Consider the following 17,779-nt stretch of genomic DNA (forward strand, 5'->3'; position numbering starts at 1 on the left):
TCACTCCCAGCAGCAATCAAGGCACAACCCAGGAGCTACCAGGGCAAACAATTCTTTGCAGTGGGAAAGAAGCCCAAATGAGCACTCTGCTTCAAAGCTCCTAATGAAGAGCCTGTGGACACTGGGGAGAAATTCACTTACCTGCAAAACGAGGCTGACCTCTTGTAGCTTTGGACTTCTTTCCTGGTCAGCTCCTTCTGCCACCTCTCCTGTACACTGTTCTCTTTGGCTGCCATCCAGCACCAAAGTCTCCAAATGGTGGTGGAGTTTTGTCACCTCTTCTTGCAGCTGACATTTGCTCTTCTCCAGTGTTTCACACTTCCCAAGCAGAGTGGACAGCTCTTCTTGCAAAGCCTGGTTTAGGGCCTCGAGCTGCATGCCTGTTCCAGGCTCCATGTCCAGCTGCTGGGAAAGTTCACCACCCTGTGCACAGAAAAAAAAATAAAGGAAACTCAGCGTGATCTAAAGGCAGTGAATTCTGGGAAAATCTCTCAAGGGGGTGGCCATGGCAACTGTATTTATCATCTACTGGAAAGGAGCCTAGGAAACACTTGAAAGATTCCCCAACAGAAAGAAGAAACTTTACACCGACTTAAGAATTTGGGAGACACTTCTGGCAGCAATACTTCTGGGTCCCTTGGAGCTCATGATGAAACTCCTCATTTAGAATCTAAGAATTCCTCCAGTGTCCAGCACACCAAATACCCTCAGGGCTTTTGTAGCAGCTGGGGAAAGGACCAGGCTGCTTTCTGAGCAGCCTCTGCTGAGGAGAAGGCAGAAACTGAGCTCCCCAGGCTCTCCAGGAAAACTTCATCTGACAATTGCCCCACAGAAATAGGCAACTAGGCTCAAGAGTCACAGAAAGGCAAACTTAGCACCAGCTTACTGAGGCAGAGGCTTGCAGGGCTCTCGGAAGGGCTTCAACGCTCTCGCTTGGCTGCTGGACAGTGCCTTCCAATCCGCTGTTCTCACTTGCAAAGCTTAAGAAGAAATACAGCTCTTATTACCAGAAAATCCAATGCCAGACAAACTGTGCTAAGGAACAGAAGCCACAGCAGAAGTGTCCTTCAAAATCCCACTGACTGTCCCCCTGTTTCCACCCAATCCCCCAAAGCCACAGACCCCTTGCTTCACTGGGTTACTCTCTTACTCTTGCGCGTCTTCTTCCAGGAGGTCCTGCAGTTCCTGGGAGGAAGTTATTGCCTCTCTTTTCTTGGCATCCAAGGCAGTCTTCAAGTCAGGAACACAATGCTCAGACTGAAGATGCTTTTCTTCCTCCTCCTGCAGCTGTAAAACCACGGGAAGAATCCACAGTTGTCAGGGGAGCTTTTCCAGAGAGGAGCCAGCTGCTGCTGAAGAACTCAGGTGCTGCATGTCTGTGCGCATCCCCTCTGCCCAAAGAACTGCAATCCATTCAAGTCCCTTCAAAGCTTCACTTCTACTCCCCAATGAACACAATGAACACTGGTTTGTCCGTTTTCAGGATGGAGAGGAAGCAACAGGCACCCCCAGGTTTCTCCCTGTGGGGACAGGCTTTCCATACCTCCGCGTCAGCCCTGTCCAGCTCCTCCTGCAAGCGCAGATTATCTTCCTCCAGGTGAGCCCCATGGCTTCCAGGAACCACAAGAGCACTCCTAAAGCATGCAACATTTCATCGGAAACATGTCTGACCCTGCATCAGTTTTCCCCTGCTTGCTCCCAAAACAGCTCTTCCCCCCTTTCCTACAAGCTCGGGGAAAGCAAAGCCAAGTCCATGGAAGCACTGGAGAATTTCTCTTACAAGGGGCCTCCCTAAAGCAGCCTCAACTACCAGCTCAGGCCGTGCTGTTCAGGGCTCCTTGCACTGCTCTTCAAAGTCTCCCCAGATGTGGCTGCACAAACTCCCAGGGCAAGCCCTTCGACCCCCTGACCATCTCCATGGCAGGAAGTTTTCTCCTTCTGTGCTCGGAGCCCCTCGTGTCCCCTGGGACAGTGTTGCTTCTCTTTCCCCCAACGCTTCCCTTCAGAGCACTGAACGCCCCAACTCTGCCGTGCCTCAAACCCCCCTGGCCTGCAGAGCAGCCACGCTGCTGAGCTACTGGCAAGTTTCCCCGGGGCTCTGGCTCTGGGTGTGGGGAAGGCACCACAGACAAGGCTTTCTTGCAGACCTCAGCGGGCAAAGGACGAGAGCCCCTGAGGTACGAGAGCAGCCAAGGGCAGACCTGCATTCACCAGTCCCACGGGGAACTGCTTCCACGGGGCTGCTCCTTCTTTTTCCCAGCTCATTGCCACGCCCCTCGTCTGGGTCACACTTGCAGACTACCCAGAACACCCGGGGGCTGTTTTGACAAAGCCCTCACCTTTCCCCCTGGCCTTGAGCAGGCCTGTCAGCTGCTTTGTTCACAAGGCACTCCAGAATCTCCTCGTGCTGTTGCAAGGCTGCAAGTTTCAAGGGGGTAAATCCCCACTAAAAGGAGAAAGAATCCCCATTAGAAAGACACAGACAAGCTCTGCAGCTGTTGGAAAGAGCAGCTTTAGCCACGTGCCAAGGTTACCTGGTTCTGAGCATCACTGTTGGCATGATGCTCCAGTAACAGCCCTGCTACAGCTGTGTTTTTAGAGAGCACAGCCAGGTGAAGGGCAGTGTTGCCGTCAGCGTCTGCCAGATTGGGGTCGGCACCGTGTTCCAGCAGAACAGCAACACATTCTTCCTGCTCCTGCTGGACTGCCTGGCAACAACACACCAAAAGGGAAAGGCTTCCAACTTTTCCATCCCCCTCTGTCACAACTCCCTCAGCTCCTGAGTGCTGCCATAGAAGACCACCTTCAAAGATCAGCTAACAGAGGCTGTGCCCTGCCCATTGCAATAGGTGTGTTTCTATGGCCCTGCCCTGCAAGGAATCCTGCCAGACACCTCCCCTTTAACACCCCAGCACTGAGCCCCACCTCCAAGCTCAGAAGGCATTCCACACACCTTCATCAGGGCTGTTCTCTTGAAGTTGTCAGTGAGGTTGGGCTGGCTGTTCTTTCTTAGCAGATATCTGACGACATCTGCATGGCCATTGGCTGAAGCCAGATGTAGAGGTGTCCTAAAAATTAAACAGACACTCTTAACCCAGACAGACAAAGGACGAGCCCAAGCTGTGTCTCTACCCAGCCCCCTGGGGACCCTGCCCGGACTCTGCTCCTCCTGCTGCTGCTGCTGCTGCTGCTGCAACCCTGCCCTGATCAGCCAGAGGGCAGAAGAGAACAGGTGAGGGCCGAGCAGCTGCAGAACAGCCCTGCAGAGAGAGCACGACCAAGGGGCAGGTGGGCAACACGCGTTTGCAGCAGCGCTGGAGCCCGGCCGGCAGCTCCGAGCAGTGAAAAGCTCAAGAGTTCCCTGTCCCAGCTGACAGGGCAAATGTCACTTTTCAAGCCTTGTCCCTAAGAGAGGGCTGCCGAGGACTACTGCAGCTTGGCTCAGGAGCAGCCAAGGTGTGCCATCAGCGTGGCCCAGAACTCACCGCATCTCCTGGTCTGGCCTGTCGATGCCGACTACCTTGACGTACCAGCGCCAGCGCCTCAGCCAGCCCAGGTCACCGCGGGCGGCCGCGCGGTGCAGCCTGCCCAGCCCCTGCTCCCGGAGCTGGGAGGCGCTGCTGGAGCTGGTGGCAGCCCAGGGCTGCCCACTGGGGCTGCTGGAGGGCGACTGCCGTCGCTTCTTGCTCAGAAGCCACGGCATGGCCCTGCTTGGAGCTCCCAGCAGCAGGAAGGGCAAGAAGGCCCCGGCAGGCTGCCGGGAGCCAAGTGGGGATGAGGAATGGGACGGGGCGAGGTTTAGGGGGAGGGTGACAAAGGGGACGAGAATAAGGACGGGCACAGGGTATGAAGCACAAGGCAGACGAGGTCGCCCTGCGCAGTGGTCGTGGCCTGCAGCTGCCAAGACGGCGATGCAGGCGCGCAATGCTCCCCGAGCGGGATGTGCTGCTGCTCCCCGAGAGGCTACAGCAGCTCTGGGCGCCGGCTGCGGGCACCAACAAAGCCGTGCCCGACTGGCGCCTGTGGCGTCACAATGGCTGGTGGAAGGCTCAGCACGTCAGCGTGGGGTGTGACAGAGGCCACGGGGCAGGGTGGGGCCGGGCGGGACAGGGCAGGGCGGGGCAGGTGTGAGGGCGGCCCTGCTGGGCCTTGTGGGAAGGAGGCGGCCTGGGCCTTGTGAGGGCGGCCGGCGGGAGTGGGCACTGCCCCGCCTCAGGGCGCCCCGGGGCAGGGCCCGGGACGCTCCCACCGGGCCGCAGGCTGCGGTAGGCGCTGGAGCAGCTCCCGCATCACCCGCTCTGGCTTTTTGCTTCAGCCTGGAGCCGGGCTGCCTCTGGACACACTGCCATCAAATGAGGCTCAGGACGAAGTGGGGCCACCACAGCTCTCAAGAAATGCCCACCCAGCGCTCCAAGCCCGCCAGGCCAACATTCCAGGACAATTCCCCAACTCCTTTGTCTTGTCCCTCTTGAAGAGCAGACACCTCACCCCCCTTCCCCTCACAACTGCTCTCTCCTGCTGCTTTGCCAGATGCCAACAGTGAATTTCTGCTCTGCTGCTCCACCAGCCAACGGGCAGCACACAGCAGGGCAGGAAGAAACTTTCAAACACATCTTGTCCCACTTTGCCCCAGTGACAACACCAAGTGAAGGCCCACAAGTTCTGCACCAGCTTTCTCAGGGGAGGGACGCTACAGTGGACCACAAACAGGCTGAAGAAATTTCCCTTTTTCTTTGTGGATGTATCAGGGTTGTATTAGATGCTGATACTTTTGGTCTGTTTTTGGCCCAGCCACCTGGGACAGTCTCTCCTTTTCCTGCCAAGTTAGGAGAAAACAAGCACTGAGAAACGGGAACTTGGTCCTTGAAGGAGGCGTTTTGTACAAACTGCAATTAATTGGTGTCTTATTATTGGCTGATGGCCTTCCAAGGGCATTTGAAGAAGAAAGTGAAGAGGAGGGGGATGAAGTACGGCCCCAGACTCATTTAGAAAAGACCCCCTGAAGTACAGCACGCAAGTGTGGGGGGAATTCCAAAGGACACACGAATGCACAGAAGGGGCACCACTTCCAGAACGCTGGGAGGGACTGAAGGCCTCTGGCTGGGTGGTGCTGGCCACACCTGCCCAGGCAGACCTTACCAATTAATTGGGTAAAAAGCTGATGGCTCGTGCTCAGCAGACACAAGCTTCACCTGAAAGGACAACGTTGCCTGTTGCGGGGACGCTGCGACCTTGTGAGCCTGCCGACTGTCCCAGAGTGCAGCTTCTGCTCTGGGCAATTCTGGGCATTCTGGGGCGGTGAGATAACTTCAGAAGCAACACCTGGGGGACAGGGGGAGTCATAGTGAGGGCTTATTTTTCTCCTCCTTCCTCTCTCTTGTTTTTTTTCGTTTTGTTGGCCACCTCTTGATAATAAATATTGGTTTGGTTGAGTTTTCAACAGTGGATGGTTTCAGTTTCAGCATCCTTCCAAACTCTCCCTGATACAGCTGCTAAGAAATTATTTAAAAAACAAAACATAACAAAAGAGCCCCCCCAACTAGAGGAGAACTGTTACATATTCAGTAGTACCTGCACAGATAGGACCCCAGCTGGCAATAAAGCAGGATTCATTAGGTCCAAAAAAGAAATAGAAGGAAGTCAGGACATAACCTATAAGGTTTGAAGAAAGGAAACCCTCATCAATCATAGAATCCTAGAATAAATAAATCTTCTCCAGAAATGGGACTACCCAAAACTTTCTCAGTTAGAATAGAGCTTTGCTCAAAAGCTGGCAACCTAACCCCAGAATAGCTCTGGGTATAATAAGAGACAGGGTGCTGAGAGTGTTCCAGCAGGTGAGGGAAACAAGGGGCAGCAAATGAAGTTAAGAAGTGACAGTCCCCAGCTCCGGGAAGTCTGAATTTTTAACTGGACATCAGCTTCCCATTGTCACTGTTATGTGCTATCTATGCATCAATAGGAGGTTTTGTGAGGGTGGTTTCCAGAGGAAGATCCAAATGAGCTGACACTTAAGGGACCAAAGAGCCAAAGAGCCTCTGTTCCCTGCACAGTGGAGCTGCTGGTGCAGCCTCAGCAGCCCAAGGCAGAGGTGGAAGGAAACAGCTTGCAACTAAAGCTGCAGAAATGAACAACTTCCATGAGTTGCCACCAGAGCAACGGGACATTTGGGATGGCTTCATCCTGGAAAGGAGACCTTCCCTATTTCTGTGGGCAAAGAACATACAGGACAGGAAAAAATAGCACTGTAGTTCCATTACAGTGTCAAACCACCAGATAATGGAAGCCACGAGCTTGTCCCGTGGTGCTTGTTCAGGGGTGACAGATGATGTGACGGCAGCTGTGAGTGACATCTGGGTGGCTCTGGCCTGCTCCTGCTCCCACTGTGCCCTGTCCAAGCTCCAGAGCCACCTGAAGGCCACGGGGAAGGGCCCTGGTGAGGCTGTGCTCCTCACCTTGGGCAAAGTGGCCGCAGCTCCGGCACGGCACTCTCGGCCCCCTGGTCTGGTCAGGGGTCTGCAGTCATGGGGAGATCCCTCCCCTTTCCCAAAAGCTCCCTGTTGGACTGGGGGCTACAAAGTTGCTGTGCCTCCTTGCTCTGAGCCAGGGCCAGCCGGCTGCTCTGCCTTACCAGCCCAATCCCAGTTCCTGCAGGGTGGGAACCCGCTGGGAAAAACCTGCAGGGTCTCTCCCCTCTCTGTCCTCCTCATTTGCCTCAAGGGCTCCTCTGGGTCCCCCTTAGGAAGACAGCTCTCCCCACACCCCCCGGCTCATCCCTCATGGCCCAGTAGCCCCAGCCTTGCCAGGGAACAGCCCCAGCCTCCTGTGTCTCTCCCTACTCCTCTCAGTGCCTGTCTCTGCCTTCTCTGCAGCCCCCGGTGCATCCCCTTCGTGGGAATGCTGCTCTCACCCTGCTGTGCCCAGTCGGGTGTGGAGGGGCCGGATCCTGTGCCCGTCTGCAGTGCTGAGTGTCGGCTCCTTGGCCGGGATCCCGGGGCTGGAGTGACCTTGGATGCCTCCCTGTGATCTCAGAGGGAACATGGGGAGTGTCAGCCTGCTGCAAGGTCAGGCTTTGGCGATCCCCAACTGCTGTGAGTGAGCAGGAGGAGCGGGGGAAGCCTGGGAGGTTTCTGTGGGCAGGATGTGGCAGTGCTGCTGTGGAGGAGCTGCAGGGTCCCTTCCCCAGTGCTGCCTGTGGAGGAGCTGCAGGGTCCCTTCCCCAGTGCTGGGGTGGAGGAACTGCCGGGTCCCTTCCCATGACTTTGTTCCCTGGCTTTGCTTTAGGGTTAAAAGGGTGAGTATTGGGAGAGGAAGTGCAGGGGTGCAGTGGAAGAGGCTGGAGAGGAACAACCACTTAGGAGGAAAAGGTGCAATGGGGAGGAGGAGAGAAACAGGCAGGGGTTTGAATCCGGATACCTCAGGGCACAGGCTGAGCTTGGATCCATAGCTGGTCCTGGGCTGAGCCTGGAACTGCCCGGAAAGCTTGGCTTGGGGGAGGGTGCAAGGAACCTTCCTCACTGCAGACTCTCAAGTGCTCCCTTTTCTCTTCTCCTGGCACAGTTGTGAAACAATGGTCCAAATATGTCACCCAGGAGCAACACCCCTTCCCTGGCAGCCGGGAAGTGCAGCTCTGTGAAGACATTTACCCCCTCTTCCATTACGTGCTGGTCAATTGGCTGGGCTGCCAGGAGGGAGAGGAGAGAGCTGCTGCTTCCCACGCCTTGGGCCACAGCTGGGATGGCCACGTCCGTGGGTCCATCTGTGCCTGGTGGCACGTGAGGAGAGGGGGGCTGGGAAGGGCCGTCTGGGTGACAAAGCACCCCAAGCCAGGAGCCTGCCAGCACCGTGCCCGAGGCTGGGGGCTCCCTGGAGGGACACAGCCCAGTCCTGGGCCCCTTCTGCAGGGAGGCCTGGGGGGCCAGCATGGGGAAATGCTGCTTTCTCTGCTCTCCAGGGAGCCCTTCTCCTGCAGGCCAGAAGGCAAAGGGAAACCCCTCCCAGCAGGGAGGACAGACCGACCTTCAGCCCTCCCAGCAGAGCCTCTCCTTTCCCTTTCCAGGACAAGCAGCACGTCCTCAGGGCTGGCACTGCCATGACACAGCTCCTTCTGCACGAGGAGCAGCACTGAGAGCAGCCCTGGGAGCAGCTCCTCTGGCTCCAAGACCAGGAGGGCCGAGACACCCCCAGATCGCTGTCAGGGGTGGGAGTGGAAGGCTCAGACATTTATTACAGAAGCCCTGCTGGGGAGTCACAAGGGGCACAAAGGACCCCCTTGCTTTCTAAAGTCCTTCTCAGAGAGGAGTCTCGGTGTGCCTGGATCCAATCTTAGCCTCGGATCATGTCAATGGTTTAAATCTGAGGAATTACAGAGGTGGGATTGAACCACTTCTGTCCTGCACGTTTGAATGATGACAAAGTGAGACTATTTCTATAAAATGAATCATTTATTGATACAAATGATCAGACAAATCAACAGGTGAACAGAGAGAAGATCTTAATAAGAATGATTTACTACACAATATAAAGGCTAAGATTACTACTAGTACAGGGTAGGATAGGATAGTGCACTCTATTGAAGCAATTACTGAAGCAATTATACTCAAGGTAGCAGAAGGGAAATAATCATTAAGTAGAGATTGGATGTAACTCACCCATACCAACGCTTGTGGGGAGAACTCTTTTGCTCAACCTCAAGGAGTATCCTTGGGGGGTCCCCAGCCCAAGGGAGGAATCTCCACACATACACCCCAAGAAGGGCTATGTTTGAAGAACCTGACTGCAGAGAAGTGGACTGGACTTTTATAGTATAAAGTGATTGACTGCTAGTCACAAATTTACAGGCCAGTCACCAGCTTATCCGCCACATCCAACTTCAAAAAGCAGGATGTGTTTGGAGTTTGGTGAACCAGGCTGGTTTTAGCCTCATTCAACACCAAAACCCACCACCGTGGTACCACCAGAACTCACCACAGCCAGCTTGCATGAGAGCCTGCACTGTGGGCATTTTCTGATGGCTTCTGGGCCTTCTCGGGGTAGGCCCCCCTGCCACAGCCCCCCCTGACTACAGTCAGTCATCTTTACCTCATGAAGTGGTAGTGCAGGTACCTCTTGCCTCCATGCTATAAAAGTGTCCGCTGCAGATGTGAACCTTATGGCTGAGTATGGTGAGATACATCAATCTCCTAAGTTTTACTGCCTTACTTGAACTCCTGGACTTTAAAAGGGGCCTAGATCCCATTCCCATTACTTGGGATGGCACATGTGTGAGCAGTTGTTTCCTTTCCCCCAGGCTGCCACAGGGGGAATTTTTGCTGAGATGCAGGAAGGAGGAGGTTCCCCAGATCTGCCTCACCACCTGCCTGGCATGAGCTCTTTCCTCTTGCACATTCCTCCCTTCTGGGCTCATCTCAAGTTCTCACCGTCTGCACAGCAGGGATTTTTTGTGCAGTGGCTTCTCTTACAGCAAGTTCCTTCTGTGGCTTTGACAGGGTTTGGAGACAGGCAACTGCACTGAAGTCCTTACCCCACCCCATGGCTCAAACACTCTCTGCCAGGGACTTTTCCTCAGTTCACGGGTTTTCCATCAGGGTGATGTGCACGTAGACAAGACAGAGCAGAAAAGACACAAACAGCAGAAACAACAACAAGAGTAATCATACCACAGACATCAGCTATTCCAATCATGAAAAATGTAAATCCAATTGAAACCATCAACCCAACCCTCATCAGCCACTGCCCCCACCCCGCCAGTCCCAAGGATTAGAACATGGACATCAGCCAGGAACTGGGGCCAGTTCCTTGAAGCCAGTCCTTGGGTTGGAGTGATTGCAAAAGTTCTGAGGTTGGATCAGCCATTGCTTTCGTTTTGCCTCAGGTTTTTTCAATTGATGCTGTTACATTGTGAATGGCAATACAACATTCAGTAAGATTTAACATTCCACACACCCCTTGTTCCTTTAACAGTAACATCTCTAACACCAACCCATTTTGTAAAGCCAGTTTTGACACCTGCTGGACTCCCAAGTTCAGCTCTCTGAACACACACCTGGACCAATTCCTGAGGGCATGCACCTGCCCTGGGGTACTTTCCAAGGCCCACTGGTGGTGTGTTAGAACTAGAGGAGGTGTAAAAAATACCCAAAGATGAAAATCTATCCTTTGCCTGACTGTATAATAATCTGGGGCACGTGTGTCAGTGATCCAGTCTCAGCTTTGTTCAGGACAACTCAGTTCCTGCCCTGTCCTTCCTGCCCACGGGTAAGGAGAGACACGATTTGGGCAAAGGGATGGCAGCACTACCCCCCACCTCAGAGCAGAGTGATGAGTCAGGAACACCCCAAGCTGACCCAAGTGGGGCACCAGAGCTGCTTGTCTTGCAAGTCCAGGGGTCTCTCAAGTACATTTGGGGCTTGAAATGAGTCCCAGAATTCCACAGCAAGTACTGATTTTTCAATCCCATCGAGGGGGATCCCCAACAAATACACCTCACGTATAAGACACGTATTTTTCAGCCAAGACTCAAAGGGGATCTCCAGGTCTCCCAGTAAATTGGTTCCCTTTGCACACCAGAACAAGTGTGACTGGGTTTGTAAGGAGGTGTGTTCATACAGTTCAAAGGCTTTAAAACAGGGTTCTCTCTTGGCCACATCCACGTTGAGTTGAAGAATTTCTAGGCAACGTTCCTGCCCCACTGGGTAATTCTACACACCATGAAAAATTAACTTTTGGTGTACAAAGTCCTCATACAAAATATAAAAGAGTGTTCATATAAGCACATCTTTACATCAGGCCTATACTCCATTCTCAGGGGACAGAGCACAGGGAGAGCTCTGTCGTGATTTAGTCCTGACACAAAACAAAAAGCTGTGGCTTTACTGGTGGTGGGGTCATAAATGAAATTAATTCCCTTTCAAATTTAACTGTATTATCCCCAGGTGCTTTTCCTTTTTTATTTTTTTAATTCTACTGGGCAAATTCCCCTCATCACATTCCTTTACAATTGCTGCTACAGTAAATTGCACCCAAAGTTTAGAAGCACAGTGGACTAGAGTTACCATATTGATTAGCATAAATGAAAGAAGAGATGCAAAGTAAAAACCTGCTTAGGACACAGGGTAGGAAACCCAACAGTACATCAGACACGTTCAAGTGAGAATACAAGTGTTTCCAAAACTGGTTACAGGTCTTGGGAGCTGGTAAAAGGCCTTCCTGTATTTTATCCATGTCCCCTCTGCAGTCCGTGGCCGTCCCTCCTTCTGGTTTAGGAAGGGGGACTCAACCATTTCCATGTAATGTTTTCTTTTGTTAAGATTATTTAGTTCACTCATTAACATCTCTGAAAAAATTAGCCAAATCATAATAAATCTAAATCCTTCTGAAGCAGAATGGGAAGGTTAATACATATTTACAGGATTCCAAATAGGCATAAATTCTTGTACCAACTCCCAGGCTAAATTTGATTGAGTTTTCTGAGACAAACTTATAGGTCCATAAGACAAAAGCTTTCCCCACCCCATTCTTTTTAGTAAAAAGACAAAATAAACTTAGCAAAAATCAAACTGGCAATACATAGAACGGTTTGTCTTATATAATCCTCCTAATATTTTTAGTTCTCAACAAGTTGCTTGCCATGGAAACACAAACAAATCACAAACATTAATAAACTGACAGCACAAGCAATTATGGGGCAGTTAAAAGTTCCATCGGTTTCAGGCAGCTGGGTCTCACCTGTCAGCAGGTTCCTAGAAAAAGAAAAGGGAAAATTTGGCCTAATATAGACCAATCCTTAAAAAGAAGAAAGAATGTCTTGTCTGGCAGGATGCTACTCAAGCAGCAAGTAACCAAAGTCAAAAGGGCCTAAGGGAAAAATGATTATCCCATCTTGGCTGGCTGTGAGCCTTCTCGGGGAAATCCGCTGGCAGCTGCCCTGCTTGCAACTCCTTCCTCTCATCTTCAGTGGGGGCAGTGCTGGCTTTCCTGGAAAGAGAAAACACCACAAACTTCCCCTATTTTTCAGGGGGGTCCCCTCTGGTTGGCAGAGCAGCTGTTAAAGGCCAAGCATTGGTATTCAACTGTCTGTAATAAACTGCCCAGGGAGGAGAATTAGGAGGGAAGGCTGAGACCACTCCTCCAGGGCTGAAGCACGGCTGTGCTGGTCCTGTGGCTCCTGGGTTTGCAACATTTAATGCTGCAGCTGTCAGTGGAGCCAAATTAGCTGTAACTTCAGAAATTCTGTTTGGTGTTGCAGCAAGCCCCAACACTGTGAGAGCACAGTCCCTGTGTTTCCTTTAGGGTTAAGATTACCAGATTTCCACTTTTCAACCAGGAGCCATAAAGTCACCTCAGCAGTTTGGCAGATCCCACTTGCTCTGTTTACTGCAGTGATTTTAACTCTTTGCTACCCGGGAAGCACACCTGGCCTCTCAGCATCCCACTGCTTTAATGCTGACCAGATTTCAATCTCACCTCATTTATGGCCAGACCTTCACATCTCCACAACCATTTTAGTAGCAGTTTGCTGACCCTGACAATCGTTTGTGGTTTCAGTTTTAATTAAGGGTCGTAATGTTACTTCCTCGTCATCAGCTGTCAATGCAAACGTTAGGTTTTGCTCTTTATCAGATTAACACTCATTCACCATCTCCCAAACTCCTCCACTGAACACAGAAGGTCTGAGTCACAGGTTCTACATCCTGCAATTCTTCCCTCGGATTCTCTCTCATGTGCATTCCAAAGCTCTGGGGGAAGCTTTCCAACACGGTGCTCACCAGCAGCAGCCCCTCCACCTGCATCTCTTCTTCCTTCTCCTCATTTAACTGAAAGTACAATTCCTTCACCAGATCTTCTAAAGAACGTATTATTTCATGTTCAGATTTCTGAGTGACCAATCACTCATTATCCCAATTTACTCGTGCCAGCTCCACCCCAGGGTGGACCCTCTGGGTCTGGAGGGTTCCCGCTCTGCCCGGTGGGGACACATCAGCTCCACGGTTCAGGTGGGGGAGGGTCCCCAGAGGGGACCTTGGCCAGGGCTCAGCACCAGGCTCGGAACTGGTGCGGACCAGGGCAATCCGACTGTTTAATCAAAGCCAAGCATCGCCAAGGCCCACGGCGGGGGCTGACGCGCTGGGATTTCTGCCCAGAGCTCTCCATGGCAAAGGGAAGAAATTCAGTGAAGTGCAGGTAAACGGCGGGAGTAACTATCACTCTCCTAAGGGGGAGCAGAGTTACTGACTGGGCTCAGCCGCAGAGGTCGCACCTCCTCGTGGTCCCGCTGGATGCCCTTTACAGGTAACTAAGTCGGCCTCGGCCCCAGTTCGGAGGAGGGGTTAAAGCCTCTCTCTCCCTATCGTCTGGAGTCACTGCCCAGCGAGAGTAATCAAACGAAAGTGATACAAATTTTTGATAATAACTTACAGAAGTTATTTACCCAGAACCTTGCCCACGGGCTAAAGTTGGGCACAGGTTGACAGATATTGAGGGGTACTGTTAACCTTGTCATCTCTCACTTGGATGGACAAACTACATAAATTGACAAAATGGGCTGGTTGATGAGGCTTATGCATGTACCAACAGCCACTCAAACTGATCCTAATGATTGGAAACCTTTTGTAGCCAAATCAGATGAAACATCAAGTCCCTTAGTAACAACATCAGATGAAACTGAATTGCAACAGTTAGAGTTCTCTAGCTCAAAGGAGATAGAGAACTGGCAGGCCACTCAATCTTTAATACAAGGGGATAAACTGGATTTACTTCCAGAAGTTTACGAGTCATTTACACCAGACTCAGTCAGAGAAAATAAAAACAATCTCTCTGACACTGAAAATGAAAACAATGGAGATGAGGAGGACTGTTGGAGGATGTTATAAGTAAACCAAGGAAATTTGCTGTTCAAGAAATGGGTTAATTAAGTTGTTATGTTATTAAAAGTTATGAGTAGAGTGATTATGGAATCCTTAACCATAAATTTGACTATTGCAGAACACAACGCAGAGTAATTCAGTGTTTTTGAAGTTGTTTGTTACAGGCATATTGATATGGACTAATGTAAAGGGGCAAGCCATGAGGAGTCATGAGGAGTCTTGTGACTAGATGACATCACCCTATGGAAAGTTCCAGAACCACGACCTCATAGAGACTAATAACTTTAACCTCATTGGTGGAAGCCCCTCAGCAACGGCCGACTCCCGGGATTAGAAGGACCAACCACAGATCTGCCCGCGAAAGAGGAACCAAACAGGGAGCAGCTTGCGAACCCCCAACCAATGGACTATTGACATGACTCAGGGGGGTGGTGTCAACCAAGGGTATAATTGCTGCTGTTTCGGTTCCCCATTTTGCTGACTGTGGTGGAGCAAGGGTCTCCCCGGTCGCCCGGCTGGCCGCTTTTGCTTGTTAGCATTAATAAACCTTTTTACCTTGCAATCGAAATTATAGCCTCATTTTACCTATATCAATTGGTGCCGTGACTCGGATGGAGACCCCTGAGTGATAGAAACACTCTTTGGGGGGGGCGCCCCCGTCCCATTTTTGGACGGCCCTAGGAGATTCTGTCATTCAGCCTCTCCATACCGACCAGTTTGTTAAGGCAAACAAGCAAAAGGAAGTAGGTTTCTGCAGATCTCCGTAATTTCTGCATGCGGATCCAGACAACGCCTGGCTCAAGGGTAGCTAGGAACTTGTGGTGAGCTCTGTTTGAGGGCAGCAGTCGATCAAAGGCGAGGCGACTGTGGGTTGTCTGGTTGGGGAGGGGCCGCTCCAGTGCTCTGAGCAGCACTGCCAGAACGAGCGAAGACTCATCCACGGAGAGGTGAGTATAGGATACCCCTTGGCGGTTGGGAGGGGGTCCTGGAGTGTGCCTGCTTGAGACGTCCTCTGAGGACGAAGCGATTGTGGACCTCTCAGTAGTGCGGTTTCTGTAGCCCGCGAGGGAGCAGACCACGACCAGAGGGAAGCGTTTGTGATTTGAGTGATTGTGTGTGTGAGAGAAGGCACTCCAGAAGATGGGATCGGGGAAGAGCAAGGCTTCCCCACCCATGGGTGGCTGTACGGTAGAGCAGCCAGGTAGGTCCTCTGATGGGGAACAGCTCCTGAAGTCTGGTGGCTCCCGGAGAGGGAAAGGACTAGGGAGTAAAATTTATTTAGCTAAGAAGTGCCCTCGGGAGAATAGACAGTCTGTACTAGGCAGCTGCAGCTCCCAGAGTGAAAGGAACCGTGTTAGGGATTTATCTACCGAAAGGGGAAGTGAAACTGAGAGTAAGATTAAAACAGACTCTCTGGAGGGGAGAAGATTTGAGAGAAGCGACTTTGAGGCTAGGTCGCAGGGCATTCCATCAAATAGCCCACTAGGAATAGTGTTGAGGGATTGGAATAGTAATCCACATGCTCTCGGGAAGTCGAAAAACAAGATGATCTATTATTGTATTGAAGTGTGGGGAGGTAGGCAGATAGGAAATGGTATATACTGGCCAATTTACGGTACTTTAGAAGGTTGGATTTGTGAGATCTTGAATTACCATGTTAATGATAAAAGACCTTATTGTCTAGAGGAAAGCCAATATGCTGTTATCTGGCTGGGAGCTAGTACACCTACCCGACTGTTTCCTCTAAAAGAAAAAGGGAAGCGAGTGGACTCTAATAAGAATTCTGAATTATGGAATTCACCTCCACCTTATATTCCTCCATACAGTGAGGATAGTAAAGTGATACCCAGTGCTCCAACAGTGTTAGAGCCCGCCATTTTACCTGAGTCAGGGCGGGAATCCGCCATTTCAATTACACAAGGGCGGGAAACTTATCTTCTGCCATCAGAAAGGCGGGAATCCACCATTTTGTGTCCAACGGGGCAGGAATCCGCCATTTTATCTGAACAAGGGCGGGAATCCGCCATTTTGTCTGCGCAAGGGCGGGAGTCCTCCATTTTGATGTCCACTTCTACCCCCTTATCAGCTAATAGGGTTAGTGAGTCGTTTCTAACCAATGACATGACAAAGACTCACCCAAAAACTGAACACCCCCCTCCACAGTCACAGTTGTATCCCCTTCGTGAGACAGCTTTGACGGGGAGACAGGGAGGTATAGGAGTTGTATCGGTGCCCCTTAGCTCCGGAGATGTCCGAGCTTTTAAAAAGGAAATGGGGAATCTTTTAGAGGACCCCATAGGGGTTTCTGAAAGGTTTGATCAATTCTTAGGGCCTAATACTTATACTTGGGATGAGATGCAAGCTATATTAGGCATTTTATTTACAGTGGAGGAAAGGGGAATGATTAGAGCAGCTGGCATGAGAAATTGGGATAGAAGGCATCAGCAAGGTCCAGCTGCTGAGACTAAGTGGCCCCTTGAAAAGCCTAATTGGAATAATCAGAGACCCGAAGATAGGGCCCTAATGGATGATTTGAGAAGTATGATCGTTCAGGGAATACGGGAGTCTGTCCCTAGAGGACAAAATATAGATAGAGCATTTAAGGAATATCAAAAGAAAGACGAGTCACCCACAGATTGGTTGGAGAGATTGAGAAAGAGTTTCCAATTGTATTCAGGGATGGATCCTGAGGATGATGCTATGGGACAGGCGGTACTCAAGCTTAGGTTTGTCCAGGGATCATGGGAAGATATCAGGAAAAAGTTAGAAAAGAATAGAGATTGGTAAACAAAAGGCTTGGATTTGTTGTTGAGAGAAGCTCAGGAGGTGTATGTTAGGAGAGATGAGGTAAGAGAGGAGGAAAAGCAAAAGAAAAAGGAAGACATGCAGAGGAGACAGACAAGGGTTTTGGTAGCAGCCATCAGAGGAGAGCAAAATAGTAACAGGGAAAAGGAGAGAAAGGAGTCCTTTAGGCTTAATGACAGGACACAGCCAAGTAGAAGTAGGAGGGTAAATTTCAGAGAAGTTGAGTGTCATTATTGTGGCCAAAAAGGACATATTCAGAGGAATTGCAGAAAGAAGCAGAAAGACGAGCAGATCTTTTTAGAAGATTAGAGGGGTCAGGGGCTCTATCTGCTGGGGACCCCAAAGAATACAGAGCCCTTGATAAAATTGAAAGTGGGTCCTCAGCAACAAGTTATAGAGTTCCTTGTGGACTCGGGAGCAGAAAGATCAACTGTACAACAACTACCTCAAGGATGTGTAATATCATCCGACAAAGTTCAAGTGATTGGAGCAAAAGGGGAGCCTTTCAAAGTACCCATGATTAAGAATGTTGAAATAGAGGCTTCCAATAAGTTTGCCTTGGGAACCTTTTTGTTAGTCCCAGAGGCAGAGTATAATTTATTAGGAAGGGATTTAATGGTTGAATTGGGAATTAATTTGGAAGTATCAGAACAACAGCTGAAGGTAAAAATTTATGCCCTTACGGCAGAAAATGAAATTAGGATTAATCCAGAAGTGTGGTATACTTCTGATACTGTGGGAAAGTTAGATATTGAGCCATCTGAAATAACTATTAAAGATCCAGATAGACCTATCAGGGTGAAGCAATACCCAATTCCTAATGAAGGGAGAGTGGGCCTAAAGCCCACTATAGAAAGATTATTGGCAAAAGGATTGTTAGAACCTTGTATGTCCCCTCACAATACGCCCATTTTACCGGTTAAAAAGCCAGACGGAACTTATCGGTTGGTGCAAGATTTGAGGGAAGTGAATAAGCAAACAGTGACAAGATTCCCAGTGGTTGCTAACCCATACACCTTATTGAGTCAAGTATCCCCAGAACATCAATGGTATAGTGGAATAGACTTAAAAGACGCCTTCTGGACGTGCCCTCTTAAGGAGGAAAGTAG

The 17,779-nt window shown here is 50.7% G+C and overlaps 1 protein-coding gene across 1 annotated transcript; it reads right to left on the bottom strand.

The window, feature by feature from the left end:
* Positions 1 to 3,703, bottom strand: LOC135404820 (ankyrin repeat domain-containing protein 26-like). The gene is made up of 8 exons (XM_064639550.1): positions 3,486 to 3,703; positions 2,954 to 3,068; positions 2,535 to 2,708; positions 2,340 to 2,446; positions 1,544 to 1,634; positions 1,151 to 1,287; positions 887 to 980; positions 1 to 423 (listed from the first exon to the last, which is right to left on the bottom strand). Exons 1-8 carry the CDS (start codon positions 3,701 to 3,703, stop codon positions 1 to 3), a joined length of 1,359 nt encoding a protein of 452 aa, XP_064495620.1.
* Between the last annotated feature and the right edge of the window lie 14,076 nt (positions 3,704 to 17,779).

Source organism: Pseudopipra pipra, chromosome W, assembly GCF_036250125.1.
Source record: "Pseudopipra pipra isolate bDixPip1 chromosome W, bDixPip1.hap1, whole genome shotgun sequence".
Classification (NCBI taxonomy): Eukaryota; Metazoa; Chordata; class Aves; order Passeriformes; family Pipridae; genus Pseudopipra; species Pseudopipra pipra.

Bases quoted from the DNA above. Each gene is read 5' to 3' on its own strand.
- LOC135404820 (XM_064639550.1), bottom strand. From the start codon at position 3,703: ATGCCGTGGCTTCTGAGCAAGAAGCGACGGCAGTCGCCCTCCAGCAGC. The intron at 3,069-3,485 runs GTGAGTTCTGGG...TTTAATTTTTAG, and splicing joins AGGCCAGACCAGGAGATGCG to GACACCTCTACATCTGGCTT. The intron at 2,447-2,534 runs GTAACCTTGGCA...TTCTCCTTTTAG, and splicing joins ACAGTGATGCTCAGAACCAG to TGGGGATTTACCCCCTTGAA.